Below are 25,912 nucleotides of genomic sequence, written 5' to 3'. Positions count from 1 at the left end.
GGTGTCAGGATAGTGTGCCGGGGCATGATGATTGGGTGTCAGGATAGTGTGCCGGGGCATGAAGATTGGGTGTCAGGATAGTGTGCCGGGGCATAAAGATTGGGTGTCAGGATAGTGTGCCGGGGCATGATGATTGGGTGTCAGGATAGTGTGCCGGGGAATGAAGATTGTGTACCAGGGCATCAGGATTGTGTGCCGGGTGTCAGGAAAGTGTGCCGGGGTGTGAAGATTGTGTGCTGGGGCGTCAGAATTGTAGGCAGGGCGACCAAATTATTAGGACCCCCGTGGCGTTACAGCTTTTTTTTCCTCCGAGGCATGGGCTATGTGCCAATATGAGTTGTGCCTCCCCCAGCCTGTAGAGCGGGGAGGAGAAGCATCCCTGCATCCTCACCCTCTCACCTGCAACATGACCCAGATCCAGTCATTCCCTTATCCTATTCCTGAGCACACTGGAGGCGTCTCACCCAGCAGACAGGTAGATAGGGATGTGCCACAAGATGTGGCCAGAGTGATTCGTGGCATGTGCCTGTGAGGAGCAGCCGCACCCCCTCACTGTGCGGAATAGCCAGGCTTACCTGCGGTATACCTGCTGTGTATTCTAATGTGGTGTTATATAACGTGTTCCATACAGGGAGATAATCCAGACTGATGACGGGGGTCAGATATCGCTGGACTGGAGCGATAACGATGACAACGCCCAGTTCCCAGAGGCAGCCGCTCGCCCCACTGTCCTACTCCTGCCCGGGCTTACAGGGAACAGCCAGCAATCCTATATACTGCACCTAGTGCGGCAGGCCAGCCGTGACGGCTACAGGTGAGAGTGCACACACATGTACCGCATGTTACACGCTATCTACACATGTAAGGCAGCCGCTCGCCCCACTGTCCTACTCCTGCCTGGACTTACAGGGAACGGACAGCAATCCTATATACTGCACCTTGTGCGTAAGGCCAGCCGTGACGGCTACAGGTGAGAGTGCACACACACACACATGTACTACATGTTACACGCTATCTACACATGTAAGGCAGCCGCTCGCCCCACTGTCCTACTCCTGCCCGGGCTTACAGGGAACAGCCCGCAATCCTATATACTGCAACTAGTGCGGCAGGCCAGCCGTGACCGCTACAGGTGAGAGTACACACACACATGTACTGCATGTTACACGCTATCTACACATGTAAGGCAGCCGCTTGCCCCACTGTCCTACTCCTGCCTGGACTTACAGGGAACGGACAGCAATCCTATATACTGCACCTTGTGCGTAAGGCCAGCCGTGACGGCTACAGGTGAGAGTACACACACACACACACATGTACTGCATGTTACACGCTATCTACACATGTAAGGCAGCCGCTTGCCCCACTGTCCTACTCCTGCCTGGACTTACAGGGAACGGACAGCAATCCTATATACTGCACCTTGTGCGTAAGGCCAGCCGTGACGGCTACAGGTGAGAGTACACACACACACACACATGTACTGCATGTTACACGCTATCTACACATGTAAGGCAGCCGCTCGCCCCACTGTCCTACTCCTGCCCAGGCTTACAGGGAACAGCCAGCAATCCTATATACTGCAACTAGTGCATACCTCCCAACTGTCACGATTTTAGAGGGACAGTCCCGATTTTCGGGTCCTGTCCCGCTGTCCCACCCGCGGCAGGCATTGTCCCGCTGCAGGGGGTGACAGTTGGGAGACCCCCCAATCTAGTAGAATAGACGCTGTGCGCATGCGCACAGCGTCTATTCTCGTATGAAAATGAGGTCGCGGCTAATTAGCATAAGCCGCGCCCTCATTTGCATACGCCCCGCCCCCTTTTCGGTGTCCTTATTTGTTCAAGACAAAACTTGGGAGGTATGCTAGTGCGGCAGGCCAGCCGTGACCGCTACAGGTGAGAGTACACACATACACACACACGTGTATCACTTGTTACACGCTATCTACACATGTAAGGCAGCCGCTCGCCCCACTGTCCTACTCCTGCCCAGGCTTACAGGGAACAGCCAGCAATCCTATATACTGCAACTAGTGCGGCAGGCCAGCCGTGACCGCTACAGGTGAGAGTACACACACACATGTACTGCATGTTACACGCTATCTACACATGTACGGCAGCCGCTTGCCCCACTGTCCTACTCCTGCCTGGACTTACAGGGAACAGACAGCAATCCTATATACTGCACGTAGTGTGGCAGACCAGCCGGGACAGCTACAGATGAGAGTACACACACATGTACCACATGTTACACGCTATCTACACATGTAAGGAAGCCACTCGCCCCACTGTCCTACTCCTGCCCTGGATTAAAGGGAACAGCCAGCAATCCTATATAGTGCACCTAGTGCGGCAGGCCAGCCGCGACGGCTACAGGTGAGCGTACACACACACACACACACACACATGAACTGCATGTTACACGCTATCTACACATGTAAGGCAGCCGCTCGCCCCACTGTCCTACTCCTGCCTGGGCTTACAGGGAACAGCCAGCAATCCTATATACTGCACCTTGTGCGGAAGGCCAACCGTGACGGCTACAGGTGAGAGTGCACACACATGTACCGCATGTTACACGCTATCTACACATGTAAGGCAGCCGCTCGCCCCACTGTCCTACTCCTGCCCGGGCTTACAGGGAACAGCCAGCAATCCTATATACTGTACGTAGTGCAGCAGGCCAGCCGTGACTGCTACAGGTGAGAATACACACACATGTATCACATGTTATACGCTATCTACACATGTAAGGAAGCCGCTCGCCCCACTGTCCTACTCCTACCCGGGCTTACAGGGAACAGCCAGCAATCCTATATACTGCACCTAGTGCGGCAGGCCAGCCGTGACGGCTACAGGTGAGAGTGCACACACATGTACCGCATGTTACACGCTATCTACACATGTAAGGCAGCCGCTCGCCCCACTGTCCTACTCCTGCCTGGACTTACAGGGAACGGACAGCAATCCTATATACTGCACCTTGTGCGTAAGGCCAGCCGTGACGGCTACAGGTGAGAGTGCACACACACACACATGTACTACATGTTACACGCTATCTACACATGTAAGGCAGCCGCTCGCCCCACTGTCCTACTCCAGCCCGGGCTTACAGGGAACAGCCCGCAATCCTATATACTGCAACTAGTGCGGCAGGCCAGCCGTGACCGCTACAGGTGAGAGTACACACACACATGTACTGCATGTTACACGCTATCTACACATGTAAGGCAGCCGCTTGCCCCACTGTCCTACTCCTGCCTGGACTTACAGGGAACGGACAGCAATCCTATATACTGCACCTTGTGCGTAAGGCCAGCCGTGACGGCTACAGGTGAGAGTACACACACACACACACATGTACTGCATGTTACACGCTATCTACACATGTAAGGCAGCCGCTTGCCCCACTGTCCTACTCCTGCCTGGACTTACAGGGAACGGACAGCAATCCTATATACTGCACCTTGTGCGTAAGGCCAGCCGTGACGGCTACAGGTGAGAGTACACACACACACACACATGTACTGCATGTTACACGCTATCTACACATGTAAGGCAGCCGCTCGCCCCACTGTCCTACTCCTGCCCAGGCTTACAGGGAACAGCCAGCAATCCTATATACTGCAACTAGTGCATACCTCCCAACTGTCACGATTTTAGAGGGACAGTCCCGATTTTCGGGTCCTGTCCCGCTGTCCCACCCGCGGCAGGCATTGTCCCGCTGCAGGGGGTGACAGTTGGGAGACCCCCCAATCTAGTAGAATAGACGCTGTGCGCATGCGCACAGCGTCTATTCTCGTATGAAAATGAGGTCGCGGCTAATTAGCATAAGCCGCGCCCTCATTTGCATACGCCCCGCCCCCTTTTCGGTGTCCTTATTTGTTCAAGACAAAACTTGGGAGGTATGCTAGTGCGGCAGGCCAGCCGTGACCGCTACAGGTGAGAGTACACACATACACACACACGTGTATCACTTGTTACACGCTATCTACACATGTAAGGCAGCCGCTCGCCCCACTGTCCTACTCCTGCCCAGGCTTACAGGGAACAGCCAGCAATCCTATATACTGCAACTAGTGCGGCAGGCCAGCCGTGACCGCTACAGGTGAGAGTACACACACACATGTACTGCATGTTACACGCTATCTACACATGTACGGCAGCCGCTTGCCCCACTGTCCTACTCCTGCCTGGACTTACAGGGAACAGACAGCAATCCTATATACTGCACGTAGTGTGGCAGACCAGCCGGGACAGCTACAGATGAGAGTACACACACATGTACCACATGTTACACGCTATCTACACATGTAAGGAAGCCACTCGCCCCACTGTCCTACTCCTGCCCTGGATTAAAGGGAACAGCCAGCAATCCTATATAGTGCACCTAGTGCGGCAGGCCAGCCGTGACGGCTACAGGTGAGAGTACACACACACACACACACACACATGAACTGCATGTTACACGCTATCTACACATGTAAGGCAGCCGCTCGCCCCACTGTCCTACTCCTGCCTGGGCTTACAGGGAACAGCCAGCAATCCTATATACTGCACCTTGTGCGGAAGGCCCACTGTGACGGCTACAGGTGAGAGTACACACACATGTATCACATGTTACACGCTATCTACACATGTAAGGCAGCCGCTCGCCCCACTGTCCTACTCCTTCCCGGGCTTACAGGGAACAGCCAGTAATACTATATACTGCACGTAGTGCGGCAGGCCCGCTGTGACGGCTACAGGTGAGAGTACATGTTACACACATGTTAGCAGTAGAATATGTTACACGCTATCTGTAGGGATACCTGTCAGACAGCAGTCTGCTCTGTGACTCTGAGCAGGATACAGATGTGTTGATGTACCAGTGGCAGTTATCAGGGTAACCAGCAGATGGCAGTAGGGTCACATTGTTACACAGACCAATGGGAATAAGAGCAACGACTCATCAGCCAACTTAAGGGCAGGTGTATTATGCCTTAAAAAGAGATAAACACGAGGGTGATAAAGAGTGACAAATGGTCGGCCACTCCTAACTGTCATTGTATATGGTGTGTTTGAAAAATGACAGTCAGGGGCTGATTGGCTGGCCGTTTATTGCTCTTTATCTCCCTGGCATTAATCTCCGCCATACTGTTAGACTTACACTTCTGAATGTCTGATGATGAGAATGTGGTTCTGTGATCAGCTTTCACCAGTAGCATCTATGTGTGTGTATATATGTGTATATATATATATTATATATATATATATATATATATATCCACAGAAAAAATAGCACTCACCAGGGCTTTTATCGATTTCTCACTGCTGTCTTTATTCCATCAGCAGGGCATACATCAATACAGATAAGTCAGGTCGACGTTTCGGCCACAGAACGACCACATGACCACATCTTTGATGTGGTCATGATTAAGGCCACGTTCTGTGGCCGAAACGTCGACCTGACTTATCTGTATTGATGTATGCCCTGCTGATGGAATAAAGACAGCAGTGAGAAATCGATAAAAGCCCTGGTGAGTGCTATTTTTTCTGTGGATATATTGTATGGCTCCGACGAGGGACCATTAGATTGTCACCCCAGGCATTTATACCTATATAAGAGAGTGCCAACCTGTTCCAGGATATATATATATATATATATATATATATATATATATATGGCAGTATTCAATGTGAATACCGGCGACGTGCAGCGAATCCTGTTTAGGATTCGCTGCACATTCGCCACTGCTCGCTGCGTTCGCTGCCCCTGACTGGCGAATTTGAGCTCCTGCGGCAGACGCCGCAGGGAGCCTGAGGACGGTGGCAGGCAGGGAGATGGAAGTCTCTCTGCCTGCCCCAGAACGTTTGTGGGGGGGATGTGGGCTCCCCGGGAGCCAGGCAGCACAGGCTGCCCCCCGGGGGTGCCAGCAGGGGACCGGGTATATTCACTACACCCGATCATGCATATGTAATGATCGGGTGAAGTGAATATATGAATATCTAATGAGCGGCTCGGCTCCGGCCCCCTGCTGGCTGGTCTGTGTAAAAAAAAAATTTTTTTTTAAATTAAATATATATTCATGTGCTTACAGCACATGAATAAAAATAGCATGCCCCTCCTCAGAATAAAATTCCTGATTTTTTTACACCAATTGTAAAAAACAAAACACTTTATTTTAAAAGTTCACCTTCCACTTCACCATAAAAAGATAGCGATTGCTACTCGGTGAATCATGGCGAAAAAAAACCTTCAAATGTATTCGCCATCTGGTCATTGAATAGGGTGATTCACCGTTTTAGTCAGAAATTCGCCTTACAGCACAAAATCGCCATAAAAACCTGGCGAATCAGCCTCATTGAATACCGCCCATAATGTATGCCGGATATACAGTCAGGTCCATATTGGGACATAACACAATTCTCATATTTTGGGCTCCATACACCACCACAATGGGTTTGAAATGAAACAAAGGTGATGTGCTTTATCTGCAGACTTTCAGCTTTAATTTGAGGGTATTTACATCCAAACTATGTGACCGGTGTAGGAATTACAATGGTTTTTATATGCGCCTCCCACTTTTTAAGGGACCAAAAGTAATGGGACAAACTGATTCCTAAAACAAACTTTTCCTAAAACAATTCTTTGTTGCAAATCCTTTGCAGTCAATTCAACTGAAAAGCTATTTCATGGCCCGGTGGTGGCTATTCCCGCGTTATAAGCAGGTAAAAGGTTGGGAGTTGGTTCCAGGTGTGACAATCTGTTGCTGTCGACTCTCAATATGAGATCCAAAGATCTGTCACTTTCATTTACTATTAAGGTGCCCATACACGTTACAATTATTGTATACAATATCGCATCTCATAGCATATCGGTTTTGCGATGAGATCAGATGAGATGAAATCTAGTTCAAAAAGTATGTGCTTTTTGTACTAGATCTCACCTCATCTGATCTCATCGCAAAACCGATATGCTATGAGATGCGATATTGTATACAATAATTGTAACGTGTATGGGCACCTTTAGGCCGAAATATCAAAACAAACCCATCCGAGATATAGCAAAAAATCGGTGTGGCCAAATCAACTGTTTGAAACATTCTTAAAAAGAAAGAACGCACCAGAGAGCTCAGCAATACCAAAAGACCCGGAAGACCATGGAAATCAACTGTGGTGGATGACAGAAGAATTTCCCTTGTCAACAAAAACCCCTTCACAACAATTGGCCAGATCAAGAGCACTCTCCAGGAGGTAGGTGTATATGTATGTATGTATGTATATATATATATATATATATATATATATATATATGTTTGTCAGAGTCCAGAGAAGACTTCACAAGAGGGACTATAGAGGGTTCACCACAAGATGTAGCCTCAGAAACAGGAAGAGCAGATTAGACTTTGCCAAACAACATCTCAGAAGCCTTTACAGTTCTGGGACAACATCCTATCGACAGATGAGACAAAGATCAACTTGTACCAGAGAGATGGGAAGAGAAGATTACGGAGAAGGAAAGGAACGGCTCATGATCCAACACATCCCACCTCATCAGTGATGCATGGCGGTGGTAGTGCCATGGCGTGGGCATGTATGGCTGCCAGTGGAACTGGTTCCCTTGTATTTATTGATCATGTGACCGCTGACAGAAGCAGCAGGATGAACGCTGAAGTGTTTCTGGCAATGTTATCTGCTCATATTCAGTCATATGCTTCACAGTGCAGATGGACGGGTGTGGGTCATATTGTCAACAGTCATAAGGTCGACATAGCGTTAGGTCGGAAGGTCGACATGGTTTTTTTTTTTTTACCTGAATGTTGACATGGACACGGTTGGAAGTGAACCACAGCCCCTCGCATCATTCGCTGCGCTCGGCACACTATTTTATTCTCCCGCCCTAGTGGCTGGTAGGGCATGAAATACCACCTGTCGGCTCAAAAAACACTGACCTCGTGACCTGTCGACCTAGACACATCAACCTTGCCACCTGTCGACCCAACGGTGTCGACCTAATGACTGTTGACCTAAGTGGGGTCGACAATACGACCGTATCCCGGATGGACAATGACCCGGAGTATAAGAGTTTAGGTAAATAAGTGGAAGGTTCTGCAGTGGCCGAGTCAGTCACATGACCTGAATCCCAGTGGAAGGTTCTGCAGTGGCCGAGTCAGTCACATGACCTGAATCCCATTCCGCATTTCACTTGATGAAGACAAAACTGAAGGGGAAATGCCCCAAGAACAGGCAGGAACTGGAGACCTTTCAGTAGAGGCCTGGCAGAGCTTCACCAGGGATGACACCAGGGGCGGATTGGGGACCAAAAGTGGCCCTGGAAAATCTCAGGAAGCGGCCTCATGTGGGCGGCACCAAAACAAAATGGGCGGGGCCAGCACAGCAGTAGGCAGGGTTACTACATCAGTATGGCTGCCAAACTTGAAGCTGAAAGATGCATGCTTTTCCACCTAAGCTTCATGGGGAAGGGGCGTGGCAACATAACAGTACCAATAACACAGTAATGCCCATTACACATTATGACACACACGGTAATGCCACACAGTACTGCCTATTTCACATTATGACACACATTGTGATGCACTTACACATTCTGCCACACACCGTAATTCCCCTTACACAATATGTTGCACACTTTAATGCCCATATGACATTATGCTATGCGTAATGCCCGAAGTACTCCTGCTTATACACACAATGCCAAGAGAAGTGCCTATTACAGTATGCCTTCAGTACTGCTCACTGTGTAATCCAGTCATGTCCAGTCCTGAGCAAGGCACTACTGGACAGTCCTAAGCAAGGCACTACTGGACAGTCCTAAGCAAGGCACTACTGGACAGTCCTAAGCAAGGCACTACTGGACAGTCCTAAGCAAGGCACTACTGGACAGTCCTAAGCAAGGCACTACTGGCACACTCCTAGTTATTGCCCTGCACAGCAACTAGTGCCCCTTATTCACATTACTCTTCACAGTAGTGCCAATTAAACAAAATGTCCACAGTAGTAGCTTTGCTTATATATAGGGGTGTACACCGACCACTTTTCATGTTTTGGGTTCCGATTACCCTCAGGTTTTTTTTTTTCTTTTTTAAAAGCATAAAAACTGCTAAAATCGCCGATTTTTTTTTTTTTCAAAAAAAGCATAAAAACTGCTAAAATCGCAGAATTCATTTCCACTCATTTCCAGTCTATTCTGAACACCTCACAATATGGTTTTTAGGACAAAAGGTTGCACCAAGGTAGCTGGATGACTATGATAAGCGACACAAGTGGGCGGCACAAACACTGGACTGATACGGCAGACTAAGCATCACCCCTGGACTAATACAGCACACTTGGCATCACCCCATGACTAATACAGCACACTTAGCACCACCCCTGGACTAATACAGCACACTTGGCAGCACCCCTGGACTGATACAGCACACTTGGCACCACCCCTGGACTTATACGGCACACTTAGCATCACCCCTGGACTAATACAGCAGATTTAGCAGCACCCCATGAATTATACGGCAGACTTGGCTCACCCCAGGAATTATTTGGCAGACTTGGCTCACCCCTGGACTGATATGGTACACTTAGCATCACCTGATACGGCACACTTAGCATCACCACTAGACTAATACAGCACACTTGGCAGCACCCCATGAATTATACGGCAGATTTGCCTTATCCCAGGAATAATACGGCAAAGATGGTGGCACCCCTGACCTGATACAGCACACATGGCGGCACACATGGTATTATACAGCACATATGGCGGAACCCGTGGACTGATACAGCACACATGGTGACACTCCTGCAGTAAAAAGAAAAAAAACTGTTTTATTATATTAATGAAAAATTGCAGCACCCCTAGATTGAAAAGGCACACTTAGCTGCATCCCATTAATTATACAGCACACTTGGCTTACCCCTGGACTGATATGGCACACTTGGCAGCACCCCATGAATTATACGTCAGACTTGGCTCACCCCAGGAATTATACGACACACATGCAGGCACCCCATGGACTGATACGACACACTTAGCAGCACCCCATGAATTATACAACCGACTTGGCAACAACCCATGAATTATATGACACACTTTGCTCACCCCAAGAATTATGCGTCACACATGCGTGCACCCCTGATCTGATAGAGCACACTTGGAATTATATGGCACAGATGGCGGCACCCCTGGACTGATAAGGCACACATAGCGGCAGACATGGAATTATACGGCACACATGTGGGCACCCCTGGACTGATACGGGACACTGGGCAATTCGTATTCGTATTGATGTGCTATCAATACGAATATGAATTGTCGTATTTTCGGGAAAGTAAATGTCAAAAATAAGTGTATTTCTGGATACAAATACACCTATTTTTTACAAATTTCCTTTAGTAAATTCCCCCCTTAATGTCCACTGTTGCCCTCAGTAGTAGCACTAAATATGTAACACCCACACCAGTTGCCAAAAGTCTTTAGCACTGATTATACATGCACCCACACCAGTTGCTGACAGTAGTAGTGCTGCTTATACCTAATGCCCACCCCAGTTGCTGACATTAGTAGCGCTGCTTTTACCTAATGCCCACACTAGTTGCCGACAGTAGTAGCGCTGCTTTTACCTAATGCCCACACTAGTTGCCGACAGTAGTAGCGCTGTTTATACCAAATGCCCACACCAGATGCTGACAGTAGTAGCGCTTCTTATACCTAATGCCCACACCAGTTGCTGACAGTAGTAGCGCTTCTTATACCTAATGCCCACACCAGATGCAGACAGTAGTAGCGCTTCTTATACCAAATGCCCACACCAGATGCTGACAGTAGTAGCGCTTCTTATACCTAATGCCCACACCAGATGCAGACAGTAGTAGCGCTTCTTATACCTAATGCCCACACCAGTTGCTGACAGTAGTAGCGCTGCTTTTACCTAATGCCCACACTAGTTGCCGGCAGTAGTAGCGCTGCGTATACCTAAAGCCCACATCAGATGCAGACAGTAGTAGCGCTGCTTTTACCTAATGCCCACACTAGTTGCCGACAGTAGTAGCGCTGCATTTACCTAATGCCCACACTAGTTGCTGACAGTAGTAGCGCTGCTTATACATAATGCCTACACTAGTTGCCGACAGTAGTAGCGCTGCCTATACGTAATGCCCACACCAGTTGCTTACAGTAGTAGCGCTGCCTATACGTAATGCCGACAGTAGTAGCGCTGCCTATATGTTATGCCCACACCAGCTGTCGACAGTAGTAGTGATACGTAACACCCACACCAGATGCAGACAGTAGTAGTGCTTCTTAGGATTCAGTATTAAATCCCGGCGGTCGGGATCCCGGCGTTCAGAATCCCGATCGCCGAAATCCCGACAAGGGGGAGACGTGGATCGTCCCCCCTTGCGGGCTCGCTGCGCTCGCCACGCAGCAGGCCCGGTGCCTCGCTGCGCTCGACACGCTAATTTTTTCTCCCTCCGGGGGTGTCGTGGACACCCACAGGGGGAGAAAGTGTCGGGATTTCGGCGAACGGGATTCCAGCGTCCAGATTCTGAACGCCGGGATCCCGACCGCCGGGATTTACACTGCATCCCGCTTCTTTTACCTAACTCCCACGCCAGTTGCAGACAGTAGTAGCGCTGCCTATACGTAGTGCCCCCACAGCAGCTGCCGACAGTAGTAGTGCTGCCTATACGTAGTGCCCACACCAGCTGCTGACAGTAGTAGTGCTGCCTATACGTAGTGCCCACACCAGCTGCTGACAGTAGTAGTGCTGCCTATACGTAGTGCCCCCAACAGTTGCCGATAGAAGTAGTGATGCGTAACACCCACACCAGATGCAGACAGTAGTAGCGCTTCTTATACCTAACTCCCACGCCAGTTGCAGACAGTAGTAGCGCTGCCTATACGTTGTGCCCCCACAGCAGCTGCCTACAGTAGTAGTGCTGTCTATACGTAGTGCCCACACCAGCTGCCGACAGTAGTAGTGCTGCCTATACGTAGTGCCCACACCAGTTGCCGACAGTAGTAGTGCTGCCTATACGTAGTGCCCACACCAGTTGCCGACAGTAGTAGTGCTGCCTATATGTTATGCCCACAACAGTTGATGACAGTAGTAGCGTCATTGTTGCTGCTGGCGCCCCAGATGCGCCAAAAAAGCAGGTGGCCCACCAGCATACATGGACATGCCAGTGTCTCAGACACTCACATGTCCATTGCCGGGAATGGGGCGGGCATTGGAGACGAACACATGTCAGAGTCCTCAGCGCACCGCGGCGATTGGCACGCTGGGGACAGGTACAATGAGAATGGCTCCTTCTGGACATAATGCCCACACCATTATGACAGTACACTCTCTCTCACAAACTTTTTTTTTACCTTGCAATCTGTGTGGCAGGCAGCTCACCCTCTCCTTTCATCAGCCCTGTTGGTGTTCTCCTGTGTAGCTCCGCCCCCTCGTCCGTGTAGCCCCGCCCACTCGTGCACCGTGTAGCTCCGCCCCCCTGTCCAGGCTTTGCTGCCTGCTGCTGTGACACTATAATGTAGGTGAGGGGGTTGGGACTTGTGACTTGGGAATTAGTCTCAGCTCAGCCTCTGCTGTGCTTGATGCTGCTGGCGCCGCTGCCTGTACTGTGACAGACAGCGGCAGCCACAGAGTGCAACAGCAGCAGGGGGAAAGGCAAGGGGTCCTGTGTGTCACGGGGGGAGAGGGGCTCCTTTGATACTTGCCCAATCCCCCTGTGGCATCCCCGCTGTCTTCCCAGCAGCAGCTCCACTACCTGATGAGCTGCTGCTGGTGTTCGTTCTGGCTGGCCTCCTGCTCACGCTGTGCATATGCTTGAAGCTGCAGCAGGAAGAGGGGCAGCCACGTGCAGTACAGCTTTCGGCCTCAGGGGCGGCCGGCCTCCCGGGAAACCTCCCGGTGACTTTAATGGCCAATCCGCCCCTGGATGACACCCAGCGTCTGGTGATGTCTATGTGTCCCGGGCTTCAGGCAAAGGATTTGCAACAAAGTATTAACAAGTAAAGGTTGTTTTAGGATTCAGTTTGTCCCATTACTTTTGGTCCCTTAAAAAGTGGGAGGCGCATATACAGTAGAAACCATTGTAATTCCTACACCGGTCACCTGATCCGGACGTAAATACCATCAAATTAAAGCTGAAAGTCTGCAGATAAAGCACATCACCTTTGTTTCATTTCAAACCCATTGTGGGTGTGTGTGGAGCCCAAAATATGAGAATTGTCAGTGTCCCAATATACTGTACGTATGGTATATATGTGATCATCCATCCACAGGTCTCCCTTCTCAAGTCAGTCACTATGGGCCTTATTCTGGTTCGTGCGGCTGGGCCGTATGCGTACGTTCCGGGGTTTTTTTTCATCTGCGCATGCGTACCATCTGCAATGCGCAGGCGCGACCACTCCACAGCGGTCACGGACGGGTCTTTCCGTGCGAAAAAACCTGTACGCGAGAGTACGGTCATTGTGGGCGGCATAGGGGCGTGTTGAGGGGAGCGGCCGAAATAATGAGGGAAAATGGGCGTAAACATGGGTGTACACGGGGGTGTGCACAAAAAATGAACGGTGCTACTACCGCACGATCGGCTAAAGTACCGTTCATTTCGGACACAAAACAGGCGGCCGCCAACCGCCACCTCAGACCACCCCTACAGATACCGCATGCCAGCGTGCGCCTGGGTTTGCTAATTAACGCTGATTACTACCAAACACATACACCTGAATGTAATAAGCAATGCTGCAGTCTATTAAGTCCAAACCATGATTTCACTACCTGCAAGCCACACACAGCACTCAAACACATTGGAAGCTTCTCTTTCTATACTTCTCGACATTTAAAGGTTTGTTTAATTTAAGGTAAGAATCTTTTTAAGACCTGCTTATATATGCTAAGGTAGGTATTTGTTAAACAGTTAGACACATTCACTACGTGCTTTCATAGACTTTACACAGTAGCACACTCAATCTACACAAGTCGACATGTGTCAACGTGTTCACTCTAATACAAACATAGGTTTTGTATTTATGATACAATAACATAAACCACATCTAACACCTACAAAGGATGTTTCAGCAATGTTTTAAGCCCATGCCCACTATTTTGCACACAATCTTTGTATAGTACCCAAAATACAGAACTGTACCACTATCTGATCTGCTATGAATTGGATTTTACTACACTCTGGATGTAAGATGCCACCAATCACATTATTGCACTCACATCTCTCTAACAAAGGATTCCTACATCTGCTTATGACACTGTAAACTCATATATATATTTAAATAGTTAATAATTGAATAACAATTAGAATAATTAATTAATTGTCTTCATTATAGTTGAAAGGCAAGATTTGCAGGTCCATATATGTGAAGGGTATGTCAGCGTACACGGACGTACGCTCACTCTCATGAGCGGTGACATACGCTGAGTTTTCCATTGAAAACAATAGAGACCCGTCCGTGCACGGTGGCGTACGCTCAGATAGCCGCAAGAAGTCGGTGGGAAGACGGACGAGAGACGTCCGTAAACGGTGGCGTACGCTCTGTTGTACGCCACTCCCCTTCGACGTTGTTTCTGGCCGTACGTATGCGGCTGATTTGTGGGTGGACTTAACCTCAACGGCCGCGTACGGAGAGCGTACGCTAATATGGAACGTACGCACGTTTGGCCGCACCAGACGGAAAAGACCCCCTTTGTGTGTGTGCCTGTATATGTATATATGTATGTAATTATGTGTGTATATATGTGTGTGTGTATATGTATATATGTGTATATATATATATATATATATATATATATATATAAATGAGAGAGAATGGTCACTCAGGTGAGCTGGTGAATGTGTCTTGCCCCGCTGCCAACCACTGGAGGTGATGCCTAGCAAACCTTCTATGTAGAATAGGTAAAGCACGGGCGCTCAGGGACAACCAATACTAATCTGTAGGAGTCAGGATGAAAGTGCAGGAGCCAGACAAACTAGAAATAGGGATACTGCGCGCTGAATATGGAGAACCACAAGTCCCAGCATGCGGCGCATTAAAGGGTCTGCTGGAACTTGTAGTTCCACAGCAATACAAATAAATACACTGACACAAGAAAAATAAATTTTTATTTCACACTGAGCCCACACAAACTGATACTTACCTACCTTGAGCACGTAGGTAGCCCCTTTATGCTCGATACCAGGTGTCGCATGCTCTCTGCCAGGTGGTACATGCTCTCTGCCAGGTGGTACATGCTCTCTGCCAGGTGGTACATGCTCTCTGCTAGATGGTACATGCTCTCTGCCAGGTGGTACATGCTCTCTGCCAGGGGATATATGCTCACTGCCAGGGGATATATGCTCAATGCCTGGGGGTATATGCTCTATGCCAAGGGGGTACATGCTCTATGCCAAGGGGGTACATGCTCTATGCCAGGGGATACATGCTCTCTGCCAGGGGATACTTGCTCTCTGCCAGGTGGTACATGCTCTCTGCCAGGGTGTGCATGCTCTCTGCCAGGGGATATATGCTCACTGCCAGGGGATATATGCTCAATGCCTGGGGGTACATGCTCTATGCCAGGGGATACATGCGCTCTGCCAGGTGGTACATGCTCTCTACCAGGGGATACATGCTCTATGCCAGGAGATACATGCTCTCTGCCAGGGGGTACATGCTCTCTGCCAGGTGGTACATGCTCAATGCCTGGGGGTACATGCTCAATGCCTGGGGGTACATGCTCAATGCCTGGGGGTACATGCTCTATGCCAGGGGGTACATGCCCTCTACCAGGGGATACATGCTCTATGCCAAGGGGGTACAAGCTCTATGCCAAGGGAGTACAAGCTCTATGCCAAGGGGGTACATGTTCTTTGCCAGGGCGGTACATGCTCTCTGCCAGGGGGTATGTGCTCTGTGCCAGGGGTTACATGCTCTTTGCCAGGGGGTACGTGCTCTGTGCCAGGGAATACATGCTCTGTGCCAGGGGATACATGCTCTCTGCCAGTGGGTAACATGCTCTATGCCAGTGGGTAACATGCTCTCTGCCAGGGGGTAGGTGCAGTACATACATAGGGGGCACTCTAAGTACATGTAACATGCAGTATATACATAGTCACACGCTCGGCACATGTAACATGTAGTACATACGTTGAGGGGCACATCCAGTACATGTAACATGCAGTACATACATAAAAGGTACATACTGTACATGTAACATGCAGTACATACATAGAGGGCTCACCCAGCACATGTAACATGCAGTACATACATAGCGGGCTCGCCCAGTACATGTAACATGCAGTACATACATAGAGGGCTCACCCAGCACATGTAACATGCAGTACATACATAGCGGGCATGCCCAGTACATGTAACATGCAGTACATACATAGGGGGCTCGCCCAGCACATGTAACATGCAGTACATACATAGGGGACATGCCCAGTACATGTAACATGCAGTACATATATAGGGGGCTCGCCAGTACATGTAACATGCAGTACATACATAGAGGGCATGCTTGGTACATGTAACATGCAGTACATACATAGGGGGCATGCCCGGTACATGTAACATGCAGTACATACATAGGGGGCTCGCCCAGCACATGTAACATGCAGTACATACATAGGGGGCTCGCCAGTACATGTAACATGCAGTACATACATAGAGGGCATGCTCGGTACATGTAACATGCAGTACATACATAGGGGGCTCGTCCGGTACATGTAACATGCAGTACATACATAGGGGGCTCGCCCGGTACATGTAACATGCAGTACATACATAGGGGGCATGCCCGGTACATGTAACATGCAGTACATACATAGAGGGCATGCCCGGTACATGTAACATGCAGTACATACATAGGGGGCTCGCCCAGTACATGTAACATGCAGTACATACATAGCGGGCTCGCCCAGTACATGTAACATGAAATACATACATAGCGGGCTCGCCCAGTACATGTAACATGCAGTACATACATAGCGGGCTCGCCCAGTACATGTAACATGCAGTACATACATAGCGGGCTCGTCCAGCACATGTAACATGCAGTACATACATAGGGGGCTCGCCCAGCACATGTAACATGCAGTACATACATAGGGGGCTCGCCCGGTACATGTAACATGCAGTACATACATAGCGGGCTAGCCCGGTACATGTAACATGCAGTACATACATAGGGGGCTCGCCCGGCACATGTAACATGCAGTACATACATAGGGGGCTCGCCCGGTACATGTAACATGCAGTACATACATAGGGGGCTCGCCCGGTACCTGTAACATGCAGTACATACATAGGGGGCTCGCCCGGTACATGTAACATGCAGTACATACATAGAGGGCATGCCCAGTACATGTAACATGCAGTACATACATAGCGGGCTCGCCCAGTACATGTAACATGCAGTACATACATATGGGGGCTTGCCCAGTACATGTAACATGCAGTACATACATAGCGGGCTCGCCCAGTACGAGTAACATGCAGTACATACATAGCGGGCTCGCCCAGTACATGTAACATGCAGTACATACATAGGGGGCTCGCCAGTGCATGTAACATGCAGAACATACATAGGGCCACTCTCAGTACATGTAACATGCACTACATACATAGTGGGCTCGCCCAGCACATGTAACATGCAGTACATACATAGGGGGCTCGCCAGTACATGTAACATGCAGAACATACATAGGGCCACTCTCAGTACATGTAACATGCAGAACATACATAGGGGGCTCGCCCAGCACATGTAACATGCAGTACATACATAGGGGGCTCGCCAGTACATGTAACATGCAGAACATACATAGGGCCACTCTCAGTACATGTAACATGCAGTACATACATAGGGGGCTCGCCAGTACATGTAACATGCAGAACATACATAGGGCCACTCTCAGTACATTCAACATGCAGTAAATAAATGACAGCACGCCCAGTACATGTAAAATGCAGTACATACATAAGGGCACGCCCAGTACATGTAACATGCAGTACACGTGATGTACCAGTGACCTCTTCTCTCGGCAGGAGTGTGGTGTTCAATAACCGTGGCTTTGGGGGAGAGAAGTTACTGGTGAGTATCAGACACTGGTGCGACCACTGGAAGCTCGGCCATCTCTCATCTTCTCCATCTCTTATCAGACACATCGGACTTTCTGTGCAGCAAACACCAAGGATCTGGCCCTGGTGATCAGGCATGTCTCCAGCCAGCTACCAGCATCACCTCTACTGGCTGTGGGGGTCTCCCTGGGCGGGTAAGTGTCAGTTCTGTGGTGGCTGGTGGGGCGGGTGAGTGTCAGTTCTGTGGTGGCTGGTGGGGCGGGTGAGTGTCAGTTCTGTGGTGGCTGGTGGGGCGGGTGAGTGTCCGTTCTGTGGTGGCTGGTGGGGCGGGTGAGTGTCAGTTCTGTGGTGGCTGGTGGGGCGGGTGAGTGTCAGTTCTGTGGTGGCTGGTGGGGCGGGTGAGTGTCAGTTCTGTGGTGGCTGGTGGGGCGGGTGAGTGTCAGTTCTGTGGTGGCTGGTGGGGCGGGTGAGTGTCAGTTCTGTGGTGGCTGGTGGGGCGGGTGAGTGTCAGTTCTGTGGTGGCTGGTGGGGCGGGTGAGTGTCAGTTCTGTGGTGGCTGGTGGGGCGGGTGAGTGTCAGTTCTGTGGTGGCTGGTGGGGCGGGTGAGTGTCAGTTCTGTGGTGGCTGGTGGGGCGGGTGAGTGTCAGTTCTGTGGTGGCTGGTGGGGCGGGTGAGTGTCCGTTCTGTGGTAGCTGGTGGGGCGGGTGAGTGTCCGTTCTGTGGTGGCTGGTGGGGCGGGTGAGTGTCCGTTCTGTGGTGGCTGGTGGGGCGGGTGAGTGTCAGTTCTGTGGTGGCTGGTGGGGCGGGTGAGTGTCAGTTCTGTGGTGGCTGGTGGGGCGGGTGAGTGTCAGTTCTGTGGTGGCTGGTGGGGCGGGTGAGTGTCCGTTCTGTGGTGGCTGGTGGGGCGGGTGAGTGTCCGTTCTGTGGTGGCTGGTGGGGCGGGTGAGTGTCAGTTCTGTGGTGGCTGGTGGGGCGGGTGAGTGTCAGTTCTGTGGTGGCTGGTGGGGCGGGTGAGTGTCAGTTCTGTGGTGGCTGGTGGGGCGGGTGAGTGTCCGTTCTGTGGTAGCTGGTGGGGCGGGTGAGTGTCCGTTCTGTGGTGGCTGGTGGGGCGGGTGAGTGTCCGTTCTGTGGTGGCTGGTGGGGCGGGTGAGTGTCAGTTCTGTGGTGGCTGGTGGGGCGGGTGAGTGTCAGTTCTGTGGTGGCTGGTGGGGCGGGTGAGTGTCAGTTCTGTGGTGGCTGGTGGGGCGGGTGAGTGTCCGTTCTGTGGTGGCTGGTGGGGCGGGTGAGTGTCCGTTCTGTGGTGGCTGGTGGGGCGGGTGAGTGTCAGTTCTGTGGTGGCCGGTGGGTGTTCCAGGTGTGGCGCCTTTTGGTTCTGCGATTTGTGCCCTGGACCAGAGCTCCGGCCATCTTCAAAATTGTCACGTTCACTCTCTGTCAAAGTGCAAATCTCTCTGGGGGCGAAGTCTTCTGAATAACTGTCTCCTTTATTAGTGTACGCCCCAGGGAGCCAATTGTAGACTCTGGTGATTATAGTCCTCCTCTACTTTGCAACAATTTTCTTTTTTAAAATGGGGACGCTCTTGTTTGTATAGTTCGATATCCTTTGATAGTTTGGAAATACAGTCCCCATCTTTGTCGGCCTGTAAGGTACAGTAGGCATGTGAACACTTTCCAGGTCACTTAACTTAGCCTTGGTTATATCTATCTCCCTTTTTGCCTATTTATTGCCAGTAATAACAGATCAAGCGAACATCTGTTTAATATGGATGTCCACTTGACGCAAAATTTGGAATTATACCTCTCGATTGTGGTGGTGTTTTTTATTATAAAACCCCTCTGTAGTTTTTTGTCACGGTAGAAATTGGACAAGGTGCTCACGTTTTATTTAAGAATGTCTCTGTCCTGTGGACTCTCATGTGTACTGTGATCTCCTTGCGTTTCTGTAAAAATAATGTTCTCTGCTTCTGAACAGCCCCGGGGGTGAGCACAACCCTCTGGTGTATATCTGGTGTATCCTTCACTATGGTATTGGGAATTGCCTCCCACTCCAAGTATGATTCATGCTGATAGTGCTGGGCTATATGAATCCAATTGGATGCGTTTGTGCCCCGGTGGCAGAAAACAAACTATTTTTGTCTGTGTTCTTCAAAAGCAGACAAGGTCAATTAAATTGCTCCGTTGCGTTGGGAAATAAGGGCTTGTCCCACACTCATTAAACTGTGTCTGTGGTCCGGCCCTGGGACAGTTAATTGACCTTGTCTGCTTTTGAAGGACACAAGACAAAAATAGTTTGTTTTCTGACACCGGGGCCAAAAATCTCTTTAATCTATCCCGTATACGATCGGTTGAGGCAAATTAGGTCTTATCACATGGCCTCTCATTCGTTCCTACAGCTCCCTTCAATCTCTTCCAGTGGGAACTAGGCTCATTTTGTTTGAACCGCCATTTGAAACTAAAGGATCATTTTAAAGACAAAGTCTTAGAGAGCGCCGGCACTCTACCCATTCCCAAACACCTTATGCCTTTCAGGTCAAAGTCCACCTTTGAGCCAGTGAGTGGTAATCCTCAAACATGACATTCCAACTAGTGATGCCGTCATCCCCAAACACTGAAATGTACCCAAGAGTGAATGGGAGGCATTAAAACATTTGGAGTCCTACAAGGACATCATTGTGAGACATTCGGACAAGGGTGGGTCCATTGTGATCCAAAACTTATCCAATTACAGAGAACAAACACAACGACATCTACAGGATGCAACCACCTACGTCCGGTTACTACAAGATCCCACTTTGGCATACAAGAGAGAGTTAGATGGTTACTTGGAGTCCATGGTGGAAAACCAATTTATTACGGATCCGTGTAGAGAATGCATCATGGCAGAGTATCCCATTAGGCCTCTTTTCTAGACAATTCCTAAGATCTCACTAGACCTCACTAGACCACCAGGAATCCCTTTATTCCGGCTCACAGGTCAATCTTTCAGCAGTATTTCTGGATGGATACCACCAACCAGTTGTACAAGCGAAGCCTCTCTCTTACGTGCCGTAAAGCAATTCCCTGAATTGTTTGTGATTTAAGCAACGCTTTTGGACCCAAACATAAAACAAGAACAGCCGGTAGCACACTACATAAAATAAAATCACAATATATAGAACATGGACTCATTATATAAACATTACTAGCTAGTCATAGAGAAGCAGCTGTTAGTAGTAAAGCGTATCCAGGCTCATCAGAAATGTAGCAGTTAGTGGTTAGTCCCATATTAGACATGCAAAGCAAAGTCCCTTTTCTGGCAATGTTTAGTCGCTTTTAGGATGTAATTATCTTTTATTGCAGCATTTAAAGCAATCAAAGGAAAATGTTTTGTTAAAAGCAGACTTGATCAAGGTCTCTGCATTTCTAGACTATCTGATATTATATCTCAGGGAACCAAGACTATCCCTTCCCAATATAATGAATATCCTACAAACATTTCATCGGATATCAGGCTTTTTGATCAATTATAACAAATACCGGAGAGCGATAGTAAAACATCGCCAGGGTGATATAGCGCTGATCACTGCTTCTTTCACATTAGCTATATGGATCCGGTGTATCCACCACCAGATCACTATTCTGTGTTCAGTAGATATTCAAAGAGGAGGCCTGTGCCCGGAAGTGACAGAGAGTTTCCATGGTAACCTACCCAGAACGAATTCTGTATCTGAATTAAAGTATGGACTCTTGTAATAATTTTAGACTCTGTCTTAGAAAACACTGCATAATTGGAAAGGACTTTTTATCTAAAGAAATTAGTCTCATGTTTTAATAATTGCAACTACTTTTGTAATGAATAGGACAACCTCATTTCCTGCTCATTTTTCATTGGCTGCTCACCATATAAAGCTGGCTTCTCACTCTGCTCTGACACTGCGTGATAAAGGTCCATCAGACCGAAACGCGTTGATCCTGTCAGAGGAGAGTGAACAGCCCCTTTTCTCCTGGATGTATGTATTGGACTATTTTTATTCGTGACTTGTATTTTTATTCTTTCGTTTTTTTAAGAATTGTTACAGTCCTCATAGTGTGTGTGGGACATTTGCAATATTTTTTTGGATTAAAATTAGTGTGATTTTTTTATCAAACCTGGTCTTACAAACTTTGTCTGGCAAACCCTTTACCTATGGTAACCTCCAGGAGGATAAAGAAACCGCTACGGGCATTGTCCCCCAATTTGAAGGGGTGAGTAAGGTACACCAATAATGGTAGTATACTGTTGGTGGAATCTCTCTCATTGAATATACTCAATCACACACTGAATTATTTTTATTCTCTTATGCACTTTGAATAACTGGAGTCACCAGATCACAGGGTATCTGAATATCTATTTGACCACTATCACATGAAGTTATCTTCATACATATAAAGAAACCTTTATAGGTTTGAAAACCACAGATAACACCGTGAGTGCAGGTACACCCTTCATAATAAAGAAACCTTTATATGTTTCTATCACCTGTAAAAGGGTAAGTGAGGTATGCTGTTAAATATATTTTCTCAGCTCCTCACTCACCAATAACACAAATTTTGCACTTATGTACTACACATGAGCTGTTTTTTTATTATTTTGAGCACATGTGGAGACACTCTTTCACAATTTTGAAAAATTGACGGGAAAAGCAGATTACTTTCACCTACATTAGGAAGTGGAGCTTCTCAGAACCGTATCAAAGAAACCGTTATAAGCTTGATACCATCTAATCTAATGCGAATTTCGGTACGCTTCATTGAAACAAACCACTTCCGCGTAAAACACACCTAGCTATGAAATAAGGAACACACAGAAATGTAGTGTTGTTTATTTTTCTTTTTTTTGTGTTGCTGCACACCACGGCTTGAAACCAACAACTTTGAGAAAGACCACGCCCCATCAAAAAAGAGGACATTTGGCACAAAGTTATGAGTATCTACTGCGCCTTTATTTCTATGTTCCAATTTTTGTCCAATTGTATGTTTTGAAGTAAAGGTGTAACTTCAGGAATTGTGATTTAGAGGCAGCATTGCGCCACGAATAATCTATCATTTTTGTTTTGGTATAACACTATGAATAGAGCACTCACACAATTTATATGGGCAAATAAACGCCCGAGAATTTCATTATTCAAATTGCAACAACCAACAATACTGGGAGGGGTGAACCTGCCCTCTGTGGAAGAGAATGCAATGGCAGCCAACTATAGATATGCCCTGGTCTGGGTAAAGGGTACAAATACCCTTGGACCTGGTTAATGCTGAAGTAATGGCTGTAAAAGATGACATTAGGAACTGCTCTAAGATAGGTGGCAGCCACTGTAACTCTCTCAGAAGTATTGCCAGTACACCAAGGGGAAGATAGAACTCTGAGAATTAGAAACTTCAATGTTTGGCTTAGGAACTGGTGCAATGAGGAGAGATTTGGATATTTAGGTCAAAGTCAAGCTACCTGGCAAGACAGAGCCTTATATAAAAGTTGTGGCCTTCACCCATCTTCAAGGGGAACGAGAATACTAAGTGAGAAGTTTGGAAGCTTCATCAGCAACTATTTAAACTAGCAGAGGGGGCAGTGAACCAAATAAGAATGAAGAAATCTGCTCCCCCAACCTAGAGGTATTGTCTCTGCAGGCAAATGGAACAGAAAGCCTATCCACTGCAACAGAAGATAATGCCGATCAAAACCCAATAGATATAGACAGAAAGATGAACATAGCTAGCAGCAGGAGAAGCACAAACACAACTTTAAGAGCTATGTGTGCAAATGCTAGGAGCTTAGGAAATAAAATCCCAGAACTAATTGCAATAATGACAAGGGATGAACTGGATATTGTGGCTATTACAGAGACATGGTGCAATGAAAATCATGAAAGGAGAAAAACAAAAAGTGGAATAATAAGACTAAAGACAGAGAGTGGAAGTCTTCTTGAGGGGGGCAATGTAATAGCAGATCATATTAATAATTATTTCTGCTCAGTATTCACTGCTGAAAGAGAGGGGAAGGGGCCACAATTAAGTTGCAAGTATAGTCAGAAAACTGAGGGAGAGACAAGTACATTTACAGAGGAGAAAGTCCTCACAGAACTCTCAAAACTGAAAGTGGATAAATCAATGGGGCCAGATGGGATACATCCAAGGATACTAAAAGAGCTTAAAGGGGAGCTGGTAAAACCAATAACAGAATTATTCAACCAGTCACTAGCTACTGGAGTAATCCCAGAGGACTGGAAAACAGTTGCACAAAAGTGGAAGCAAGGAAGAGGTAAACAACTATCGACCAGTGAGCCTTACATCAGTAGTAGGGAAATTGATGGAAACACTCCTAAAACAAAGAGTTGTAGAATATCTCAAAACCAGCAATTTACAGGATCGGAAACAGCATGGGTTTACTGGGGGAAGATCATGTCAAACAAATCTTATTGACTTTTTTGACTGGGTGACTAAAGTAATAGATCAAGGTGGGGCTGTAGATGTAGCTTATCTAGACTTTAGTAAGGCTTTTGACACTGTCCCACATCGCAGACTGTTAAATAAATCTGAAAGCTTGGGATTGGATTCTAAGATAGTTGAATGGATAAGAGCGTGGTTGCAGGACAGAAAACAGAGAGTTGTAGTAAACGGAGTACAGTCAAAAGAGGGAAAGGTTAGAAGTGGAGTTCCCCAGGGATCTGTACTTGGACCGGTGCTTTTTAATATCTTTATTGGTGATATTGCAAATGGAATTGAGGGTAAAATGTGCCTTTTTGCAGATGACACAAAGGTATGTAACAGGGTAGACACACCAGGAGGGGTAAAACAAATGATTGATGATCTAGGCAGATTAGAGAAATGGTCAAGAGAATGGCAACTACAGTTTAATGCCAAAAAATGCAAAATCATGCACTTGGGTCTAAGAAATCCAAAGACTAAATATAGTATAAATGGCACTATAATGGATACTACCGAGAATACCTTCAGAGATAAGAAAAAATCCACTACTTTACACTCCATGCTTGGCATGGCAAATTCTGAGGAAAAGAAGAGGCTTACATGTACAACTTTCTTGGTTTAGGCCACTCTTAGACAATCCATATTTTCTGGCTGGAGAAAACAATACTACCATCCGCAGTTGGCACCATCAGGGCCTATGTTACATATACCAGTTTTTGAACAAGAATAGTACAAATAGGAATAAAATTCATTAATGAATAACTGACGTCCTTGATATCACAATCCCAAGTTCCCCCTATTACTCTCTACTGTCCCGCCCTATCCCACAAGCTCTCAGTCACCAACAAAAGCTAGACAAACATATTCTAAACACAGTCAAATATGAAATTGGAAAGTCATCACACCGCCAACAATAACCACTACTATTATATGGCAAACCTACAGACTAGAAGGAATTACTGCGATATTACATGACACTCCTGACCTCTCTATTAAGACCTGGGCACCGTGGACAGAACACTTTGGGGCCGAACCCCCTCTAAACACTATATGATCAGACTCACACACTGATTTCTTATCACTATGAACCCATCTCACGCAAACAGAACCAGCCGGCTATCCCCCCCCCCTTTTTCTCCTCTTTTCCATCCCTCCCCCTTAGCACTTCATACTGTAACATTTGGCTGAGTGCTACTCTCAAATACCATATTTAACCACATCACATAATCGTCTCATCTTGGCTTTTCTAACCCTTGAGATCCATTAAAACAGTGTTTTAATGTTTCACTGAATAAATAGTCTGTATTGCTTTGTACCTGTGCAATGTGTACACTGGTTGTACAACTGTATCGTATGTACATTGTTTTTTGCTTACTCAAAAGAAACAAAAACT

At 47.8% G+C, this 25,912-nt stretch overlaps 1 protein-coding gene across 4 annotated transcripts in view; it reads left to right on the top strand.

Annotated features, from left to right (window-relative positions):
* ABHD1 (abhydrolase domain containing 1) overlaps positions 1–25,912 on the top strand; it is a 141,131-nt gene that overhangs the window by 94,304 nt on the left and 20,915 nt on the right. For all 4 annotated transcript variants that reach the window (XM_083178991.1, XM_083178992.1, XM_083178994.1 and 1 more), the window contains 3 exons: positions 632–814; positions 18,046–18,091; positions 18,160–18,272. In XM_083178991.1, coding sequence (XP_083035117.1) covers positions 632–814; positions 18,046–18,091; positions 18,160–18,272 — 342 coding nt within the window. The remainder of the gene's footprint in view (positions 1–631; positions 815–18,045; positions 18,092–18,159; positions 18,273–25,912) is intronic.

The sequence above is a fragment of the Crinia signifera genome, chromosome 3, assembly GCF_055691185.1.
Source record: "Crinia signifera chromosome 3, ASM5569118v1, whole genome shotgun sequence".
In the NCBI taxonomy this organism is placed as follows: domain Eukaryota; kingdom Metazoa; phylum Chordata; class Amphibia; order Anura; family Myobatrachidae; genus Crinia; species Crinia signifera.
The sequence above is the reverse complement of the archived record's forward strand: the minus strand, read 5'-3'. Positions and strand labels throughout refer to the sequence as shown.